General features: G+C 34.2%; 1 protein-coding gene across 3 annotated transcripts in view; it reads right to left on the bottom strand.

Moving 5' to 3' along the window:
* Positions 1-21,172, bottom strand: part of CDK8 (cyclin dependent kinase 8) — a 134,207-nt gene that overhangs the window by 5,704 nt on the left and 107,331 nt on the right. For 2 of the 3 annotated variants that reach the window (XM_049778250.1, XM_049778252.1), the window contains exons 7-10: positions 10,059-10,202; positions 7,559-7,628; positions 6,506-6,578; positions 3,081-3,178 (exon numbers count right to left, since the gene is read on the bottom strand). In XM_049778250.1, coding sequence (XP_049634207.1) covers positions 3,081-3,178; positions 6,506-6,578; positions 7,559-7,628; positions 10,059-10,202 — 385 coding nt within the window. The remainder of the gene's footprint in view (positions 1-3,080; positions 3,179-6,505; positions 6,579-7,558; positions 7,629-10,058; positions 10,203-21,172) is intronic. The other variant, XM_049778253.1, reaches the window with a different exon arrangement.

Here is a 21,172-nt window from a genome sequence, read left to right as displayed (position 1 = left end):
GAAATAAGAAAAACTGCAAATAGAAATATCAGAGCTAAAAAACATGGTAGATGAAATGCAAACCTCACCAAAAAGTAATACCAATACTATATATATTGCTATTATATAATATTATATATAGTATATATACAGTATATATATATATGATTACTCTATATGTCATAGAGGACAAAATCAGTATATATAGGAGATGAGATGCAAAACACCTCCATACAACAGAAGGGGCTGGAAAAGATCCTCAAAGACAGTGAACAGAAGACAATAGAATAGAATTCTGGGATAAAATATTCAATAGGAAAAAACTAAAGAATCATTGGGGTCCCAAAGATCAAGGAAAACAACCCCGATGAAGAATCAACAGTTAAGGACATCGATACTAAAATATTCCCAGAACTAAAGAGTACATAAAACCGTACTCTGGATGCCCAAGAATGATTTTTAAAGAAAAGTACTCAAGGCATATAATAAAATAATGAAAACCACAGATAGGGATATAATATTGAAAAGAGCAGGATCAAAATTATATGCAAAGAGGCATCCTTAAGATTTATAGCAGGCATTCCTCAATACTTGGCTTCCTGATTTTCTGCTTGAGGCTGCAGAGGAACACCCCAGTGAACTTGATCTCAGCAAGGTTGGCTGTTCCCACCCACAAAGGTTGGAGCCAATTTCCTGCCATGGGCTTGTAAAGGTCCACAGCACTCCTCCATACTTGGCTTCCTGCTTGAGGCTGCAGAGGAAAACCCCAGTGAACTTAATTCCATCAAGGTAGGCTGTCCCCGCTCACAAGGGTGGTGCCAGAATCCTGCCATGGGCTTATAAAGGTCATCTGCATTCCTACATACTTGGCTTCCTGTTTTCCTGCTTGAAGCCACAGAGGAAAACCCCAGCAAACTTAATCTGAGCAAGGTAGACAGTCCCTGCCCACAAAAGTGGTGCCAGACTCCTGTCGTGGGCTTACAAAGGATTTCTGCATTCCTCCATACTTGTCTTCCTGATTTCCTGCTTGAGGCTGCAGAGAAACCCAGCAAAATCAATCCCATCAAGGTAGGCTGTCCTTGCCCACAAGGGTCGTGAGTGAGGATCATGGCTGCTCCACTTTGCTTCGCGACCACGGTCATCTTCTAGCCAATAAACCCCACCATTATGCATAGAAACACACACACACACACACACACACACACACACACACATACACACTATAAATGAGACAATGGTGAAACAACGCAGTCCAACTCCATGCATCGAGAATAAAGATGGCAGTTCTGATGACTTGAGAAGAGCAAATCACATACTTAGCCTCTCAGATAGGGAATTTAGAGAAGATATAAGGAGGATGTTTCTAGAACTCAAAGAAAGCACAGACCGAGTTGAAAAGAACACAAATAACAATCAAGAGCATACAAAGATAGAAAACAGAGAACTCCAAACTGAAATAACATGTCTGAAAAATTAAGTAGATGAAATGAAAACTTCAATGTAAAGCCTCTCCAACAGAGAGGACTGAATCAGTGAGCTGGAAGATGAGATGCATAATAACTCCATACAGCAGAAGAGATTGAAAAAAGGCCTTAAAGCAAATGATCAGACAATGGAAAAAATACTCAAAGAATGCACACAGATGAAAAGAGAAGTCTTTGATAAACTCAACAGAAATAATATAAGAGTCATTGGAGTCCAAGAGACAGGAAGAATCAATAGTCAAGGACATCATTGCAGAGAAATCCCCAGAGCTAAATACTGTATGCAAACAAATTCCACATGCCCAAAGAGTATCAGCTAAAAGAGAACCAAAGAAAAGCAATCCAAGACACATCAGAGACACAATGATGAACTCAAGAGATAGGAATAGAATACTTAAAGCAGCAAGATCAAAAAGGAAAATTACATTCAAGGGAGCATCCTTAAGATTACAGCAGACCTGTAACACTAAATCCTCAAGGCCCGAAGGCAGTGCTGGGATATAGTGACAAAACTCAACAAAATAAATGCTTCACCTAGGATACTGCACCAATCCAGCCAGACTCACTTTCAGGTTTGAAGGAACTATACATAGCTTCTTGAATAAACAACAGATCAGAAATTTTATAGACTGATAACCAGCCTTAAAAGAAATACTTAAAGGTCTACTTTAAGATGAGAAAGACCAACAGATAAACCATACTTCTACACAAAGATGACACTAAATCCCATGACAATTATCTCACTCAATGTCAATGGATGAAATGCAAAAGTTAAGAGACATAGTGGCAAAATGGATCAAAAAGCTGAATCCAACATACTGCTGCCTTCAAGAAACACACCTGAGTAGTCAGAACAAACAAAGACTCAAAATCAAAGGTTGGAGAAAAATCATTCAGGCAGCCAACACCCTTAAAAAAGCTGGAGTGGCTATACTGGTATCAGATGACATAAACTTTAGATGCAGAGAAGCTATTAAGGGACAAAAATGGACATTTTCTATTAATCAAGGGATATGTACAATAGGAAGAAATCATACTCCTAAATGTATACGCACCCAATGAAAGACCAGCAAACTGATACAATTGTTGACAAATCTGAAAGAAGACATCAATAATAACACAATAATAGTTGGAGAACCAACACTGCCCTGTCACCCCTTGATAAGTCAACTGGGCTGAAACCCATATATCGTCCACTTTCTTCCATTTCTCTTTTCAGAGCTAGTATATTCTTGTTGGGTTTCAGCCTGGTTGACTTATCAAGGGGTGACAGGGCAGTGTTGGTTCTCCAACTATTATATATATGTATATATATACATACATATATATACATATATATAATATACAAATACTATAATGGATTCATAGAGCAAGAAATGAGCAGAGATGTTTCTTTTTTTTTTTTTTTGGTTTTTGGGCCACACCCGGTGACGCTCAGGGGTTACTCCTGGCTATGCGCTCAGAAGTCGCTCCTAAATGACACTTCATGGACAAAGTCTTCATTTGCTTGTAAATAAATACTTATTTAATTATATTCCCAATTCAGATGATTGCTATCAAAAGTTGAAAGAAAATACTCTCCAAATATCATCATAAATTAATAAAATGATCACTTACTCTGATGTAGGAAGAGGGTCTTCTAAGAAATAGGAATCCTGCATAGCCTGTTCTGAGGTAATTCGCTTTATTGGGTCCATAGTAAGCAACTTCTGAAGCTGAAACCATAAATAAGAATATCACTGTATTACTTCTCGTAATTACACCATTTAGTTCATCTATATGTCATTTGGTAACAACACAGTTTGAAAACTATTTCTCCAAATTAGCATAGCAATTTTATAAAACCATTAAATGTAATATAGTAACTACATTTTAGCTATTTTAATGTTCACTATCTCAATGGAAACTTTGTTTTTATTAGTTTGTTTTTTTTGTTTTGTTTTGTTTTGTTTTGTTGTATTTTTGTGTCACACCTAGCAGTGCTCAGGGGTTACTCCTGGCTCTAAGTTCAGAAATTGCTCCTGGCAGGCTCGGGGGACCATATGGGATGCTAGGATTCGAACCACTGTCCTTCTGCATGCAAGACAAATGCCTTACCTCCATGCTATCTCTCCGGTCCCTTTATTAGTTTTTTTGACCATACTAGTGGTATTCAGAAATTACACCTGGATACAAAGCAAATGACCTCTCCATACCCCTCAATGGAATCGTAATGGAATGAATAGCAGTTTTATGTGGTGACTTGATTTAAGTCCAAGTAATTTATAGCCATGTTAAATCTAAAAATATCAAGTCACACTGGACACATTTCAAGAGCTCAATAGGCACATGTAGTTCATGGCCAGCCCACATTATCAAAGAAAGTTTATCAGTAAAGTGTTTTACTCATCTATAAAAATAAAGTGATTAGTAGAGAAACTAAAATACAGACGTATTATTTAAAAATAGAGACTCTAAAAAGAGACTACTTGAGTTCAAATTAGTTGAGTAACTGATGAAGATGCTTAACCTCAATTGTAACCCTTTTGTCATATGAAAATTTTAAAAACAGTCCATTGGGGCTGGGGCTGTAACTCAGTAGTTACATGCTTTATGTGTTATAAAGTCCTGCTATTCAAAAATAAATTTCAAAATATATAAAATTGTATATATCACGGGTTTGCTTGGGAAATTAAGGAAGTTAATGTAAAAACAACAAAAAATATATATGGTACCCAGACAAGTATTAACGTTTTTTTATCATTACACATTTAGAAATATATTAATGTAAGATTCAGTATTTGGGGGAGAAAAAAGTTTGTTAAAGGTTCTACAAATTAAAATAGATTATATAATAAAATATTTTCATGCTAAAGAATATATAATAATTAGCCCCAGAGCATTTCTTAAAAGACTGTCTCATGTTCTGAATGATCATGTTTGGGGAAAGGCCAATGATCTTCTGCAGTTCCAACATGTTCCCAGGTGATTCTAATGCTTGTAGACTAAATCACACTCTGAAAACCAAGGAATAGATTTAATGTGAGTAAAAAGCACATTAAATATTTAACAATGAAGATGAAATGCTGAAATGATGAGATTTAAATTTAATGATGTTATTTCAGTAGAAGCCCAATTTCACTTTTATTTAGTGTTGAAATAAAAAACAGGGCAATACCATTTGTTTCAACCTTTCTGATGAAGTGTAATAGAAATTTTACATAGGACGAAGATATATAATCTTAAAAAGTGTATCTTTAAAATTTAGTGGTGCTGATAATAATGAATAGCAATTACATAGAATACAATGAATAGCAAGTGAGACTTGACACCTGGTGATGCTCAGGAGTTACTCCTGACTCTGTACTCAGTAATCACTCCTGGCAGTGTTCAAGAAATCATATGGAATGCTGGGGACCAATTCCAGGTTGGCTGCCTGCAATGCAAACACTCTACCCACTGTACCACTGTACTATCTCTTCAACCCTGAATAATAGTAATTTAAGGGCAAATAAGAGCAATTCCCCTATCATGACTTTTGTTCTATCATTACTAATTAATAATTATTTGAATAATAGCAAATTGTGAGGTAAAACTGTAGATTAGAATGTATCTTTTAAATTGTCAAACTATATGCTACATAGAATAAGATATAGAGCAGTAAGAAAAAAACCCAAATAAATGTAGATATAGAGCAATGTTTGTCAAGTTTGTCCTCTAAAATAAGAAAAAAAAATTCCATTTAATAAACCTATTTATAAATGTTGAAAATAAGGCAGGAGCACATGCCTTGCAAGTAGGAAACCAGTGGTTGATGTCCCCAAAGGATTACATAATCCTACAGTGATACCAGAAGTGGCCCCTCCTATCACACCTCATACATTAAAATTTAATATTAATACTTAAAATATTAAAAATAAAGATTCAAAAGTAATTTTTATAGGAGCTACTCACTCCCAGCAGGGTTCAGGCCACAAGAGACACAAACACTAGTGCTGGGACTGCTCTGTCAGGGTCTACCTCAAGAAACAGAGAAACATACTCCATTGCTTGAGCTATGTCTTGACCTACTGAGCTACCTCCCCAAAAGTTTGAAAGAGTGTTAAGCCAGGTAAAATATAGTCTGCCTCTCCAATCTCTACTGTAAAAATTTAAGTTTTATTTATTTGTATTTTGCAGTGCCAGCGATTGAATCCAAAGCCATGTAGGATACCTGTCATACCTGGGTGATATGGGTGACCCTAGCACTGAAAAGCCCTCAGCTGGAGCCCCCATCAAGGACCAATAATGAAATAAAATACAAAGCAAACAATCTATAACTCAGCTATATCCTTAAAACCATATGAATCTAATTTTTATTTTAGTGTGTTTGAAAAATGATCAGCAGATTTTAGCTCCCAAGATATCTCTTATAAACTTGGGCTTTCTTCCAATTTTTCTATAAAATTTAAAATAGATGAAACTCCAGAAATGTAATTTAAAAAATGTTCTTGACAAACTCTGTAGTACCCTGACTTTCTTTTGGAAATCTAATGCAACCAATTAAACAATGTTATGAGTTTGGAAAAGAAAATATTTTATCCTTTATTTATGTACAACAATAAACTCTCTGCCTTCATATTATAAAGTACTCTAAAAATGCTCAGAGACGGGAGTATAGCAGGTAGTGCATTTGCCTTGCACGTGGCCAACACAGATTCTATCCCTGGCATACTAGATGGGACCCCGAGCACTGCCTGGAGTAATTTCTGAATGTAGAGCCAGGAGTAACCACTGAGTACCACCAGGTATTGCCCCAAAATAAACAACAACAACAACAAAAAATAAAGATAAAAATATTCAGTAATCAATTAAGAAGAGCCTCAAGATGGGCTAATTAGTCAGAGGAAAACAGTATTTATTAGAACTATTCTCCAGGGAGACTTGGGACATTGGTGATGGGAATGTTGCACTGGTGATGGGTGGTGTTCTTTACATGACTGAAACCCAAACACAATCATGTATGTAATTAAGGTGTTTAAATAAATTAAAAAAAAAAAAAAGAACTATTCTTCAAATCTTACCAAATGGAATGCTTTACTATCTGGTTTAACTTTATGTTTTTCCATATACTTGATAAGGCTGCAGTTGGTATACCTGAAAGAGATATTCTATGAAATATTTATATTAGACTGAGATTAATTTTACAATGACTTTTTCTCCGTTGTTTTTGTTTATAACCAATGTAATATATTGAAACAATATTGTAAGAATAAAAAGAAGAGCACTAAGCATTAAGTCAATTCTACTGCACTCAACATACTATTTTTGAATATACATGTGATTAAATAAGATAATTTCATTGATAACATATATAGAATAACTTTATACGATTTACTATTAAATTCTTTAGTACATATTATTTTAATATCTATTATATAATCACACAAATGTTATCTCAATACTTAAATAACATGTGTTCAAAATTTAACTTGGCTTTACCCATAAATTAAACATTTTTTAAAGCAGTTATTGTATCCTCCAACTTTAAATTATAAACAGATAATGCATTTCTTCTTCTCTGACCAAAGTGGGTAACAAAGATTAGCAAGGTTAATATAATTATTTCAAATCAATTTCTTCAGCTACATATTTTCCACTAATGCCTAGCTTCCAGAAAGTAAACTGAATGAAATGAATTAATTTCTTCTTTCAAATCCAATTCTGCTAATAGTAGTTATTATTTTTATATATTAAATGTCTTTAAGATCTGTTTAAGGGCCCGGAGTGATAGCACAGCGGTGTTTGCCTTGCAAGCAGCCGATTCAGGACCAAAGGTGGTTGGTACAAATCCCGGTGTCCCATATGGTCCCCCGTGCCTGCCAGGAGCTATTTCTGAGCAGACAGCCAGGAGTAACCCCTGATCATCGCCGGGTGTGGCCCAAAAACCAAAAACCAAAAAAAAAAAAAAAAAAAAAAAAAAAAGATCTGTTTAAATATTACTCATCCCTTAAAAAAGTAAAATTACTTACAAGAATATTTAATTGCTTAAATAATTAATTTAAATTAAAATTATTTAAACCAACTATTCCTGAAAAGCAAAAATCAACTGTTTTATTATTTTCTTCCAAACTTACGTATTTCTTCTGAAATCTTTCATTAATGTTGAATGTTCAGGCATCTTTTTTATATCTTCCCAATCTTTATCTGTAAAACACATTGATAAAAATTTTGTTCGAATAAAAATAGGTTTCCTTCCTCAAGCATAGAAATAAAGGTTGACTTGTTTCCATTGTATTTTCTGTACTTCTTGTTCCATTAAAGCATAGATTCCACTTGTCAGATATAATAATATAGAGAATTGTAAACTCAATTCCTTATCTCCTGTATAGTATTAGATCTCTAAGTTTTGGGGCAACACTAGCGCAGTGTTGACAAGCAATTCTTGATTATGATCAGTCAGAGGGACCTGGTAGTGCTCCAGAGACCAAATGTGATGTCAAAGAGTTGAACCAGGGTTGGACACCTGCAAGGCAAGCACATTAACTCCTCCAGCTCAAGATCTTTCTATTTTTCAAATTCTACTTTATATGCACTTTGCTGTTATTTCTATTGTATAAAAAAGAGGGAAATAAATTATAATGCTCATTTATATTACTAAATATCTTTCTATTTGGAAAACTACATTTTGCTTTTCCTACAAATATTTTTTGTTAAATCAGCAATCATTTCAACAGAAAATACAGCACTTTCATTTTAGTAGTTTAAAAATATATTTTAAAAATATGGTCCTCATAACTTTTACCTTTAAATTTATTTGTTTTACATCAGTAGATCAATGTAACTAGTATTAAGTGCTAGAACTAGAAGGGAATACGAGATAACCTGTATGTTATAAAGCTAATGTAGTGTATATGGCAGTATGTAGTATGCTCTAGAGCTAGCTAGTATCAAGGAACAATTAACAAAACCAAGTTACTAGCTTCATTAAGCAGCAAACATTTTTTTTTTTTCTTACACATACTAGCTAGATAACTAGGCTTTTCTAGCACAATCGATGGACTTTTACTGAATTAACTAGGTGCACAGCAATCTAGCTTAATGGCACCTTTTGCTCATAAATTGCCTTAAAGTATGTTTTCTTGTCAACTTAGTTGCAAAAATATATGCTACCCATCCTTCACAAATAATATGCATACATTTTACTTCTGATGGAATATTCTCATTATTTCCTTGTTCTAATTTCTGTTTTGTCTATTTCTCAAACAGAAATCCTAAGATAATTTCATCATCTTCTTTCAAAAATATACTTCCTATAAAGTATTTTATAGCTTCTCTTTCTTTGTTCTCATCCTTACTATTACAACTAGAGTACTGCTCTAGCATACAAATAGCAAGTTTTTCTGACTTCAGTGATTTTACATTTAATTTTACATATCCTTGCCATCTTAATCTTTCTAAATCATCACAAATTGTATTACTATTGTCAAGAATTTATATTCTCGTTCTTCAGCACATCAAATCTAAACTGTTGACTATTTTCCAAGCCCCTACCCTAACTGTTGGATCTAACATTAAGAATCATCTCCAACATAAGTCGTCTTCATTTCACTCCCCTGGTAAATCATCCTCTTTTCTCAGGCATCTAACTAATGGCAGTTTTCTCAACTTCTAAACCATACTATAAACTTAGCTGTTCAGTGTCAACTCTTTCAGGGAAAGATGAATATCTGCTAAACCAACAGTGTTTTATATTTAGCACAGTGCCTAATACATAGCAGATACTACATTTAGCACTTAAACAAAATTCCTATCACAAAAGATGATGCTTGGTGTTACTCTTTATTTACTGATAATCCTTACAAGTGGACAGGAATTATAACTTCCAGATATTTCTGTGTCAGTTTTGTATTATACTGACCTGAGAAAAATTTCCAGTAAGTATCTATCTAAATATTGTTAGGTATTTTAAACATTTTTTTCAATATTCTGGACCTATGGGCATTTTTCAGTAAATGAGGACAGAGCTTTTTGTGGTGAATCAAAGAACTATAATACAGCTTGAGAGATCAAATATCTGCCCCATGAGATAGCTCAATTTTTCCCTGCTACATGTTAGTAAGTAAGGCCACTGTGGAATGCTAGACTTTACTAAAGAATACTTCGTTACTGACAAGAATTATGGAACAAAAATGTTACTATTCAATATAATATACTTTATAGTACCTTAACTAGAAATAATGTTCAAAACTTTTAATAAAAATCTAAATAATGGCAGGATTTTATGTGCTGCCAAACAAAAGTATATACTATTGAATTCTATTTATAGTTTCTACGAATAAGAAGTAATGGCATTTTTTATACAAATTTTGCAAAATAGTTTACCACTTTTAATTCTAAACATAAAACAAAATAAAACTAAACAGAACAAAATAAAAGTACAATCATCAAATTCAGAAAACATATTTATGCTAATATTTATGCTACTTTTCTTTTCTTTGAATCTCTGATTTATGCAAGTTATAAATATAAAGAAAGGAGTAAGAGTAGCTTTCATCAGTTTAAAATATATACCTTTCCAATGAAAACATCTAAGTTCAAACAACAGTGATTTAAAAACAAAAACATAATGTGTACCTGCAGGAAATCCCATTACATTGAATATTCTGTCCAGCTGGTCATGGTGATAAGGATTACTAGTTTTGATGTCCTCTTGTCGACAGTGAAATATTGGTTCTGACGTTAGTAGTTCTGCAAATATACACCCTATAGCCCAAATATCTTTAAAAAGAAAAAAAGAAAAAAAGAAAGAAAACAAAAAGGAAAGGAAAAAAGAAAAAGGAGGAAAATAAAGTGGTTCTTTCCAAAAGAAAATGCAATTTTTATCTTGGTGGGGAGTTTTTTTTATCTTTTTCTTCCCTAATATCATATTAATTCCTAAACAATTAAAATTATGAATATAATAAAATATTATTCCTAAAATATATATATTCCCACCCACCCATCCCAATTCTTCATTCTCATTTATACTTCTATCCCATCCTGTAGCTTCATTCCAAGGGTAAATTCAAATATATTAAATAAATTACTGGTAAATTTTAAAAATCTCAGATATTAACCTTATTTATAAAGTACAAAAGAAGTTACATCTGGAGCCTGGGAACCACAAACAAACAGAACTAAACCAAAAAATTCAAAAGTAACCAAAAAACAAAAGGAGTTTCTGAAAGTGGGAATACTGAAAAATATAATGATTTTTTTTTTTGGCAGAAACGTTTACTTTATCTGTTTAGTGCCTACTAACCTTCAAAGTAAAAATCTAATAAATATTCTGCCATGTTAGCACTAGTGAGTGAGGTGCTATTCCACGAAGTCCAATACTCTAACAGTATCAATCTGACAAGTTTTTCAACATTTCTATGATAAATTGTCAGATATTGTTAATATTTAATAAGAATAAAAGTTAGCTCTATTTCAAAAACTATTTTCACTCAATAGACTACTAGTACAGTTATTGGGAAGATATGTTTGACACTTTAGAATTTAAAGCTGAAAGCATAGCATTTCTAGTGCTAGCAAAGCTAACTTCTCTAACTAAAGTATAATGGTGTGATCTCAGTAAATGATTTTTTTGACTGGCCTATATTTATTTGTGTTAAATATAAATGTCTATAGGAAACAAAATAATCACAATTTAATCAAATTAAAGCTCCTCATTTAGTAACTGCCACTTAAATTAAGATGATAAACATTTGTCATATAGGAAGATTTCTGAATCTCAAAGCTGGAAAATATAATTTAATTAAAAATTATCTCATATCTACATTTCAAGTAAAAAAACAAGTCCTCTACCAAAAGATTAGACAGCCTGACTATAAGCAAATGATCTTAAAAGTGACACTGCTTATTTATAATTTTAACACATACCACAAGACTAAATCTAGTTAATACTGTCATATGAAATTTTGTTTACAGCAAAAATAATGTGAAGATTGATCACCTTTGACAATATTTTGGGAGTGTGGAAGGTATTGTGCCAGATTCAAACTCAAGGCCTTTTTTAGGCATATGCTCTATGGCTAAGTCACAGCCTGAGGGAAGATTAATAAACTGAGAACAGCCAATAAAAAGACTGACTGTCAATCTGAAATTTCTTTAGCACCCAATAGACATGTATCAAATGACTGAATCTAAAAACTTAAGAAAATATGAAGAAATGAGAAATAAATAGTTTAGCTGTATTAATATTACAATCAATACTTGAAAAATTTAAGCAAGAAATATAGGGGAAAATCTGAATCTGACTGAAACTAAAAGTCAAATCCTAAAAAGTTCTTATTATGTTTCTTCTATTATATTTTCTCCATCAATTTGCCCATTCTTAGAAATTTCAGACAGTTTCTGAAACTTGAGGTAATGCCATGCGTACAGAAAACTCTTGCTTTTCACTAACATGATGAACTCCAGAAAGACTCTCCAGATTAAAGACATAAATTCTTGTCCACTTTTCAAATCCATGATGATTCTGTACAGATAATATAGCTAACGAGGCAAAGTACATTATATAGGCTCACAAGTAGTTGGGGAAATGGTTATGATTTAACATCATTACGTTCACTAATATCAGCTTCTATTTTCAAAATAAATTTTCATTTCATTTCATTGTACATTTCCCATTTAATAAAACAATATATAACGAGTCACCTGAGTTTAAAAGTCCATATTCTAGTGAAACTTTTAACATTGTTTTAGTGACAAAAGAGAAATACCTGTCTTCCTGCCTCTTCTACCAAAATTTAATAAGTAAAGCTGAATTAAACTTTGCTCCTGGGCCCAGAGAGATAGAACAGCGGCGTTTGCCTTGCAAGCAGCTGATCCAGGACCAAAGGTGGTTGGTTCGAATCCCGGTGTCCCATATGGTCCCCTGTGCCTGCCAGGAGCTATTTCTGAGCAGACAGCCAGGAGTAACCCCTGAGCAACGCCGGATGTGGCCCAAACCACCCCCCCCCCCAAAAAAAAACCTTTGCTCCTAAGGGGCCGGAGAGATAGCATGGAGGTAAGGGTGTTTTACTTGCATGCAGAAGGACGGTGGTTCGAATCCTAGCATCCCATTTTGTCACCCAAGCCTGCCCGGGAGTGATTTCTGAGCTTAGAGCCAGGAGTAGCCTCTGAGCGCTGCCGGTGTGACCCTCCCCCCCAAAAAATCCCAAAAATAAAAACAAAACAAAAAAGAAAACTTTGCTCCTGAGAGTTACTAAAACTTACTTCCTGTTTTTATTTTTTACTTATTATTATTATTATTTTTTTTGTTTTGGGGGCCACACCCATTTGATGCTCAGGGGTTACTCCTGGCTAAGTGCTCAGAAATTGCCTCTGTCTTGGGGGAACCATACGGGACACCGGGGGGTCAAACCAAGGTCCTTCTTTGGCTAGTGCTTGCAAGGCAGACACCTTACCTCTAGTGCCACCTCATCGGCCCCCTATTTTTAACAAATTGACCCCACTTATCTCCAGAATACCAAGCCAGCCAAGAATAATCTCAGAGAAAGCTTTCTGTCAAAAAATTGGCTATCCTTTGTTTGAGGGAGAAATACCATTTTTGTAGTCTGTAGTTTGTAGTTTGTAGTCTTGCACTAATGAATAAATGATAAGAGAACTACAACCAGGTTATAATAGAATTTGGGACTGTATTTGCTCGATATATGTAGATGCTTCTCTAATGCTCTTTTGCTAATTCATAGTAGCATCTCTTATGATTTTTTTTGATTTTGTTTTTTCAGCCACACCCGGTGACATTCAGGGGTTATTCCTGGCTATGCGCTCAGAAATTGCTCCTGGTTTGGGGGACCATATGGGACATCGGGGCTCAAATAGTGGTCCATCCTAGGCTACGGCTAGTGCCACCACTCCGGCACCCATAGTAGCCATCTTTTAAATAATCTACTAAGCTCCACTAACAGATGCTTTTTAATATGTTATTAAAATAAATTTATGAACATATTCAGTAGCTTATAAGTACATTCAACTATATGATTCTTTTATCATTTGTTCATACAAGGTAAGTCAAATACTAGGAAATTTCTTGTGAAAGAAGCTATAACTATAGTGTAGAAAATTAGTTGAATACTTTAATGAACCCTTATACTATCTACATAGGAAATGGGAGAAATGGGGGAAAGGGGAAATGGGAATTGAGGAAAAAATTGTCTATTTTTATTTCTTCAATCATTTAGAAAATATTAAAATGGTTTATCTCCCTCAAACAAAGGAGAGCCAATTTTTTGAAAGAAAGCATTCTCTAAGATTATTCTTGACTGGCTTGGTGTTCTGGAGATGTGTGAGGGCAAGGATAACCATGGAGGAGGTACTGACATACTCATTTTTAAATTCTCTTACCCACCCCATTCAGTTCCTATGTGATTTCCCTACCTCTGAAGGCAAGTGTTTTTATCTAATTCACAGAACTTTCAGCATTAAAGGGATCTAAGAGAAAACAAGTTACATTTCTCTCTTTATGTATAACTTCAAAGAACAAAATGCATACTCATACTCAGTGGCTCTTAACTGGACTACAGATCCTAAAGGGGAAGTACTTAATTTGCATTAATTTATTTCTCATAAGTATAATAAAGTATATCTAATATTAATCCATTTTATGATATTGAAGAGAAATATGAAGACTTTATCTTTCCCCAATTATAAGTTTATTTCAACAAGGGAGTAAGTTTCCTTCACTGCCTGTGGTATACTGACAAACTTCACATCAGAAAGACCAGCTATAGTATTTCCTAGTAAATAACGATCTACAGAAATCTTAATCTTCACCATATAATGTTACTCCAGAAGAGGTAGTAATAAGCCAGAATCATAAGCTTCTGGACAAATGTTTTTACAATTAAAATATTTCAAGTTATAATAAATAGCAACAAAGATTAGGTAATCAATTTTATCAGTATAGTCTATTAATATGCCTTATCCAAAATAACACTGCTTTTAAATAACAATTTTCTCAGTAGAAAATAAGTATCTTATTAGTTTAGATATGCATTGCATTAAAATGCTTATTTAAAAATGGTCAAAAGTGTTGAGTAATAATATACATTCAAAAACAGTTTTAGTATTGCTAATTTTTATTTCCTTCTAATTTAAAAATATTTGATTGAATTTTACTTTTTTTTGGGGGGGGGGGGTCACATCTGGCGGCTCTCAGGGGACCATATGGGATGCCAGAAATTGAAACTGCATAGGTCTGAGACTGGCCACATGCAAGGCAAATGCACTACTGTTGTGCTATCACTCCAGTACCTGAATTTTACTTTTTTATAGAATAAAACATGACTTCAATGTAAATATGAAAATTACCTGAAATGGCCTTAAATAAAGATTCTCTGGAGAAAACACATGTTGCATAAACAATTAGTATGAGAGATGATCATTGATTTTTCCTTTCCTTCCTACGATGGTAGCAAAGTAATAAAGTATAAATCTACCATAATATAAAGAACAGGAGATCAACAGGAACAATATCATTCACTTATATAAAATAGCACAAGCTATTACTATTTATTATATAAGCACACAGAGTTCAGGAGAGCAAAATTTAGTGAATTTATTCAATGCTATCAAGAGAAGATGATGAAAAGATTTCATGTTCCACGTTGCAAATATATGGCTACTTTAAAAGAGACTGAAGAAACTTAACTCTGAAGACCTGTAATTTTCACTGCTTGTGAAGATATTGGCAGAAATTATACAACTACCCATACAATATAGAAGGCTAATGAAAACAGAGAAGGTACCAAATCACAATTTTACATTTAACAGAAAGGGAAGAAGATGCTGTAAATTCTTTATTTTGATCTTATTGTTCTCCATATGAAGGTTTTAGGTATTTGAAAGCTGAATGACTTCTACTGAATAATTTGAATGATTTTGGAGCAAAAACTATTTTGTACTAATTATTTGTACTAATTAATTATGGTTTCCTTAATTAAAGGCAGTTAAATGGATTAACATAAGTTAAACAATGCAAAAAGTAAGCCTCAAGATATATTTATGAAAAGTTTCCAAACAATTTCTTAGATTTAGGGTTTTTTTTTTTTTTTGCTTGTTTTGGGGACACACCCTGTGGTGGTCATGACTGACATGACATGTACTACTCTTCTGGCCCTCCAAGCAGTAAATACAAAAGATCAATCAGAAATCAACAGAATTAGAGATAGTATAGCTAGCTGGTAAGGTGATTCTTCAGACTTAGGTTCAATCCCTGACACCTCAATATGGTCCTCCAAATCCCATCTGGTTGATTCTTCAGCTCAAAGCCAGGTATAAGCATTACTAGGTATTACCCCAAAGCAAACAGGAAAGAATCAACAAGTGGCTACCTCAAATCATAGCCAATGGAGCAGCTGGATTTACTAAGGCAATAATGTTAGACAACAGCTTAGATGTAGGATCAGAGTCCCCAATCTTCACTTACTCCTGTGCTGAGAGATTACTAGATTTCTTGGGGTTCAGAGGGAATGGATCGATACTGCTGGATTGTGTCTACATATGAAAATGGGAGCAAGGCAACTTTGGACCTGACCACCTATGCAATCTCCAGACTTTGCAAACAGCCATAATGTACTCTACCCTACTCACATACTCCTACATCCTATCTTCAGATTTTTAAGTTCAATGGCAAAAATAAAATAAAATAAAACAAATAATGATCTAAACATAGGTTCTAAGCACACCCACACAGTCTTCCAGGCACCTACCTGTTCCAAACACTAGCCAGAGATTACTGTTTGAGCATAGAGAACACTAGCCCTGCTTAACTCTTGCCCCAGCCCAGTCCTGCTCAAAGGTGAACTTAAGCACCAAGGGCAATGGAAAAGAAAAGAAGATGCCAATTAAGTACAACAAAAGCTTAAAGGTATTTGTTTACATCTGTCTAACAAAATCTTTAGGACAAATATCCTATCAATACAAGATGATCAGAAAATAACATTGGAGCAGAGACTCAATAAAAGAGAGCAAATGAAGAGGAAATAGAAAAGCGATTAAGGAAAACACAGAGAATATAAGGGATATTATTAATAATGCCAAAAGGAACAACTTCAGAATCCTAACAATTCCAGAAGAAGAAAGATGAGGAAAGACTAGTTGAAGAAATAATTAGTAAGAATTTCCCCAACCTAAAGAATGAAATATAGGAAAAATGATTCAAGAGGCTTAAAGAACTGAAAACACCAAGTCAATATGGTGGCAAGAACCACCAACAGAGAGATACCTTAAAGGAGCAAGACCTCATACAGATAAATCACAGAAATACCATATATACAGGAAAAAGGAAATGGGAAAAATATGACTGGCAGAAGAAATGATCACCTAGAACTTTTCTGATCTCTGGAGAGGCTCATGCAGATTCAAAAAGGCCAAACAGTACCAAACAAAATTAAACAAATAACATAAAGACAGAGTGATCAAAATGTTAAAAATCAAAAGACAAAAATACTACATAAAGCAAGAGACAAAAGGCCTCAATTATAAGGGAAACAACGTAAAAATTACAACAGACTTGCATATGATATATTACAAGCCAAGAAATAGTGGAATGACATATCCAAATTACAAAAAAAAAAAAAAAATCCAGCCTATAGGCTATCACCTTGCAAAGCCATCATTTAGACTTGGGATGATAAGAAACTTTTCAGAAAAAAAAAAAAAAGAACAGCAGCAATTTAGTTATCATAATTGTTTAATTTTGTTTGGTACTGCTTAGGCTTTTTGAATCTAAAGCTGAGATAACCATACTTATACAGAGAAAATCGCATTTAATAAAAAGTTAATTAGAGACAGTTATAGACACTACATGTTGGGTATGAAACTATGAATCAAGAGTATCAACCTTTATGGACTGAATTAAGGCCCACTTAAGTTCATAAAACTTCTGCACATATACAAGGTTCTACATCCTTTAGACAAGAATACACAATGTTCTCTAGTGCACATGGAATATTCTCCAAGATAGATAACATATTAGTGCATAACTCAAATACATATAAATTTAGAAATTGTTAAAAAGTATCTTCTCAGACTATAATGTCATATAAATAGAAATTAATCACAGAAAGAACATGGAGAAAAATTTTCAGCAAATGGAAAGCTGAACAATGCACTGCTAAACAGCACTGGATCAAAGAAGAAATCAAGGAAGAAATACAAAGATCACTGAAAATTAATGAAGATACTAGCTGCCAAAATCTAGGAATACAGCAGAAACTGTACTATAGGGGAGATTCATAGCATTACAAGGAATAGCAAAGAAACCCAAAAAGTAGAAGACAGCAAAAATAAAAACAAAAGAGAAATTAATAACAAAATATCAAGAAGGTATTCTTTTAAATAATAATAAGATAGATAAACCTTTGGCTAGACTTACAAAATATTGAAAATGTTAAAATAAAACAGATCAGAGATAAGGGAGAAATTAAAACGAACCACTTAATAATTTAAAATATAGTGAGAGGTAGGGGCCCAGAGCAGTGGTGCAAGCGCTAAGACAGTGGTCGGCAACCTTTTTTTTCAACTGAGCCAAATCTCGCCAAAACCACAATTGAAATTTATTTTGAGAGCCACACAGGGCACGCACTGACAGAGGCTATGAGCAGAGTCCTGACTCCTGGAGCAGCTGCCCGGCACACAGAAGAGCCAAATTAAAAGTGTAAAGAGCCGCAGGTTACCAACCACTGCCTAAGACATCTGCCTTACTGGCATTAGCCTAGGACGAACCACGTTTTGATCCCCTGGCATCCATATGGTCTCCCAAGCCAGGAGCGATTTCTGAGCACATAGCCAGAAGTAACCCCGACGCGTCACTAAGTGTGGCTCAAAACAAAACAAAACAAAAAGATTATACATGTAGATATAGTAAGAAGTTACTATGAATAACTTTATAATCTTAAGATAGAGAATCTAGAAAAAATTTATAGAGCCCTTTCTATGAAGTTAATAGTATACTAATACGCAAGGCAGAGAGAGACATTTCTAGAAAAGAAAATTTCAGACCAATTTCCCTGATGAAAATCAGTAATCAAATAGTTAACAAATTGGGGCCAGAGAGATAGCATGGAGGCAGAGCGTTTGCCTTGCACGCAGAAGGACGGTGGTTAGAATCCCGGCATCCCATATGGTCCCCTGAGCCTGCCAGGAGTGATTTTTGAGTGTAGAGCCAGGAGTAAACCCTGAGCACTTCCAGGTGAGACCCCAAAAAAGAACAAAACAAAAAAAAGTAAGTTAAGGGGCCGGAGAGATAGCATGAAGGTAAGGCGTTTGCAGAAAGTTAGTAGTTCGAATCCCAGCATCCCATATGGTCAGGTCCCCTGAGCGGTGCCAGGTGTGACCCAAAAACCAAAAAAAAAAAAAAAAAAAAGTTAACAAATCAAACCCAACAACATATTAAAAAAAAGGAAAGAAATCACCCTACTTCCTATCAAGTGTGATTCATCTCAGCGATGCAAGAATGGCCCAACACATACAAATCAATAAACATGATACACTACATTAACTGCATCAATAAAAGGAAAAACAAGGATCCTATCAATTATGCAGAGAAAGCTTTCCATAAGATCCAACAACTGGGGCCAGAAAGATGGCACAGCAGTAAGGTATTTGCCTTGCATGCAGAAGGACGGTGATTCAAAGCACGGCACCCCATATGGTCCCGAGCCTGCTGGGGAGATTTCTAAGCATAAAACCAGGAGTAGGCCCTCAGTGCTGCCGGGCGTGACCCAAAAATCCAAACCCCCCCCAAAAAAAAGAAAGGAAAAAAAGATCCAATATCAATTCATGATTAACACCCCCCCCCAATTAATAAAATAGGGTTGGAGGAAACTTTCCTCAAGATAGTAAGGGCCATCTCTAACAAGCCCACAGTAATATTCTTAATAATCATCCTCCTTCCTGCTTTCAGCTCATTTTGTTGTTCATTTCTTTTTTTTGTATTGTTTGTTTTTTTTGGGTCACACCCGACAGTGCTCAGGGGACCATATGGGACGCCGGGATTCAAACCAATGACCTTCTGCCTGAAAAGCAAATGCCTTACCTCCATGCTATCTCTTCAGCCCCCATTTCCAATTTCTTAAAGCTGTATTGTTTGTATTGTGTAAGTAGGTCTTTTTTTCCTTACAAATTTTTGAAAAATTATAAAATTTTCTCTTAATACATTTTTCGTGTCCTTATTTTTATTTGTTTCCAGAAATGTTCTGATTTCTTCTGACCCCATTAGTTGTATACTATTGCTCTTCCATTTTGCCAGTATTCTTCTTAATGGTAAAAAAGAAACCATTTTATCTGAGATCAAGCATAAGGAAAGGATGTGCAGGCTCCCATTTTATTCCATGTAGTATTAGAAATCCTGGCTATAGCAATCAGCAAGAAAAACAAATCAAACTGAAAAGAAGTCAAATTATCATCATTTGCATATAATATGATACACATAGAAAACTCTCAAGAGTCCACAAAATAGCTCCTTTTAGAAACAGTAATTTAATACATAAAAATGGACTGTATTCTTATATCTAAAAAATGACTCAGAAGGAAAGAAACTGGGTGTCTTCCATTTAAAACAATGTCCAAAAACATCAAGGATCTAGGATTCAACATTTAAGTTGAATGACATGATAGCTCTATATAATGATAATTTAAAATTGCTTAAGAAACAGACCTTCGGAAATGGATATTCCATGTTCACTGATTGGTAGAATCAGTATTATTAAAATGACTATCCTACCTAATCTATTATATAAATTAATGTAATGCACATACAAATGCAGATGATGTTCTTCAAAGATCTAGAAAAGTCAATAATAAAATTTGCAATTGCCTAAGATATATTGCAAAATTTTAAAAACTGAGGATGTCTCATTACCTAATTTGAAACTGTATTATAAAGCTATAGTGATTAAAATCCTGGTACTGGAATAAATATAGAATATCTGATCAATGAGTCAGAAATTGAATATCTCATGACAAAACCCCATATATACAGTTAATCTTTGATAAAGGAGCTGAGAACATGAAATGAAGTAAAGATAGCCTCTTGAACAAATAGTACTGGGAAAACAAATAGTACATGTAGAAAACTAAAACTTAATCCATTTTATACCTTACAGAAAAGACAATTCAAAATGGATGAAAGACCTAGAGATCTAACCAAAAACTATGAGGAAAATATAGACAAAGCACTCCAAGATTTGGAGTTCAAAGGTGGTATGCTTGATATTACTGACAAAGAAAATAAAATAAAAAACAAATGGGCCTGTATCAAATTAAAGAGCTTCTGCACGACAAAATAAATAACAAGAATTTCAACAACTAACTGAATGGCAAAAAATATTCTCATTCAACACTTTCGATAAGGGCTTAATATCCAGGATATATAAAGTATTATCAAAGATCAACAAAAATAAATTCAAAAATCCTGCCAACAAATGGAAAGAGGAAATGAAGAAATACTTCTCAGAGGAAGACAAGGAGATTGCAATAAGGACACGAAACAATGCTCAACATCACTTATCATGAGGGTAATCCAAATCAAGACCACAATGTCATCTCACACCAGTGAAAATGGCACATATCAAAAGTAGTAGGAACAATCTGTGCTGGCAGAAATGTGATGAAAAAGGAACTCTCCACTGCTGGTGGTAATGTTGTGTGGCTCAACCCTATGCAAAACAGTATGGAGAGTCTTTACTAAACTTAGA

The sequence above is a fragment of the Suncus etruscus genome, chromosome 8 (assembly GCF_024139225.1).
Source record: "Suncus etruscus isolate mSunEtr1 chromosome 8, mSunEtr1.pri.cur, whole genome shotgun sequence".
Lineage (NCBI taxonomy): Eukaryota > Metazoa > Chordata > Mammalia > Eulipotyphla > Soricidae > Suncus > Suncus etruscus.
The sequence above is the reverse complement of the archived record's forward strand: the minus strand, read 5'-3'. Positions and strand labels throughout refer to the sequence as shown.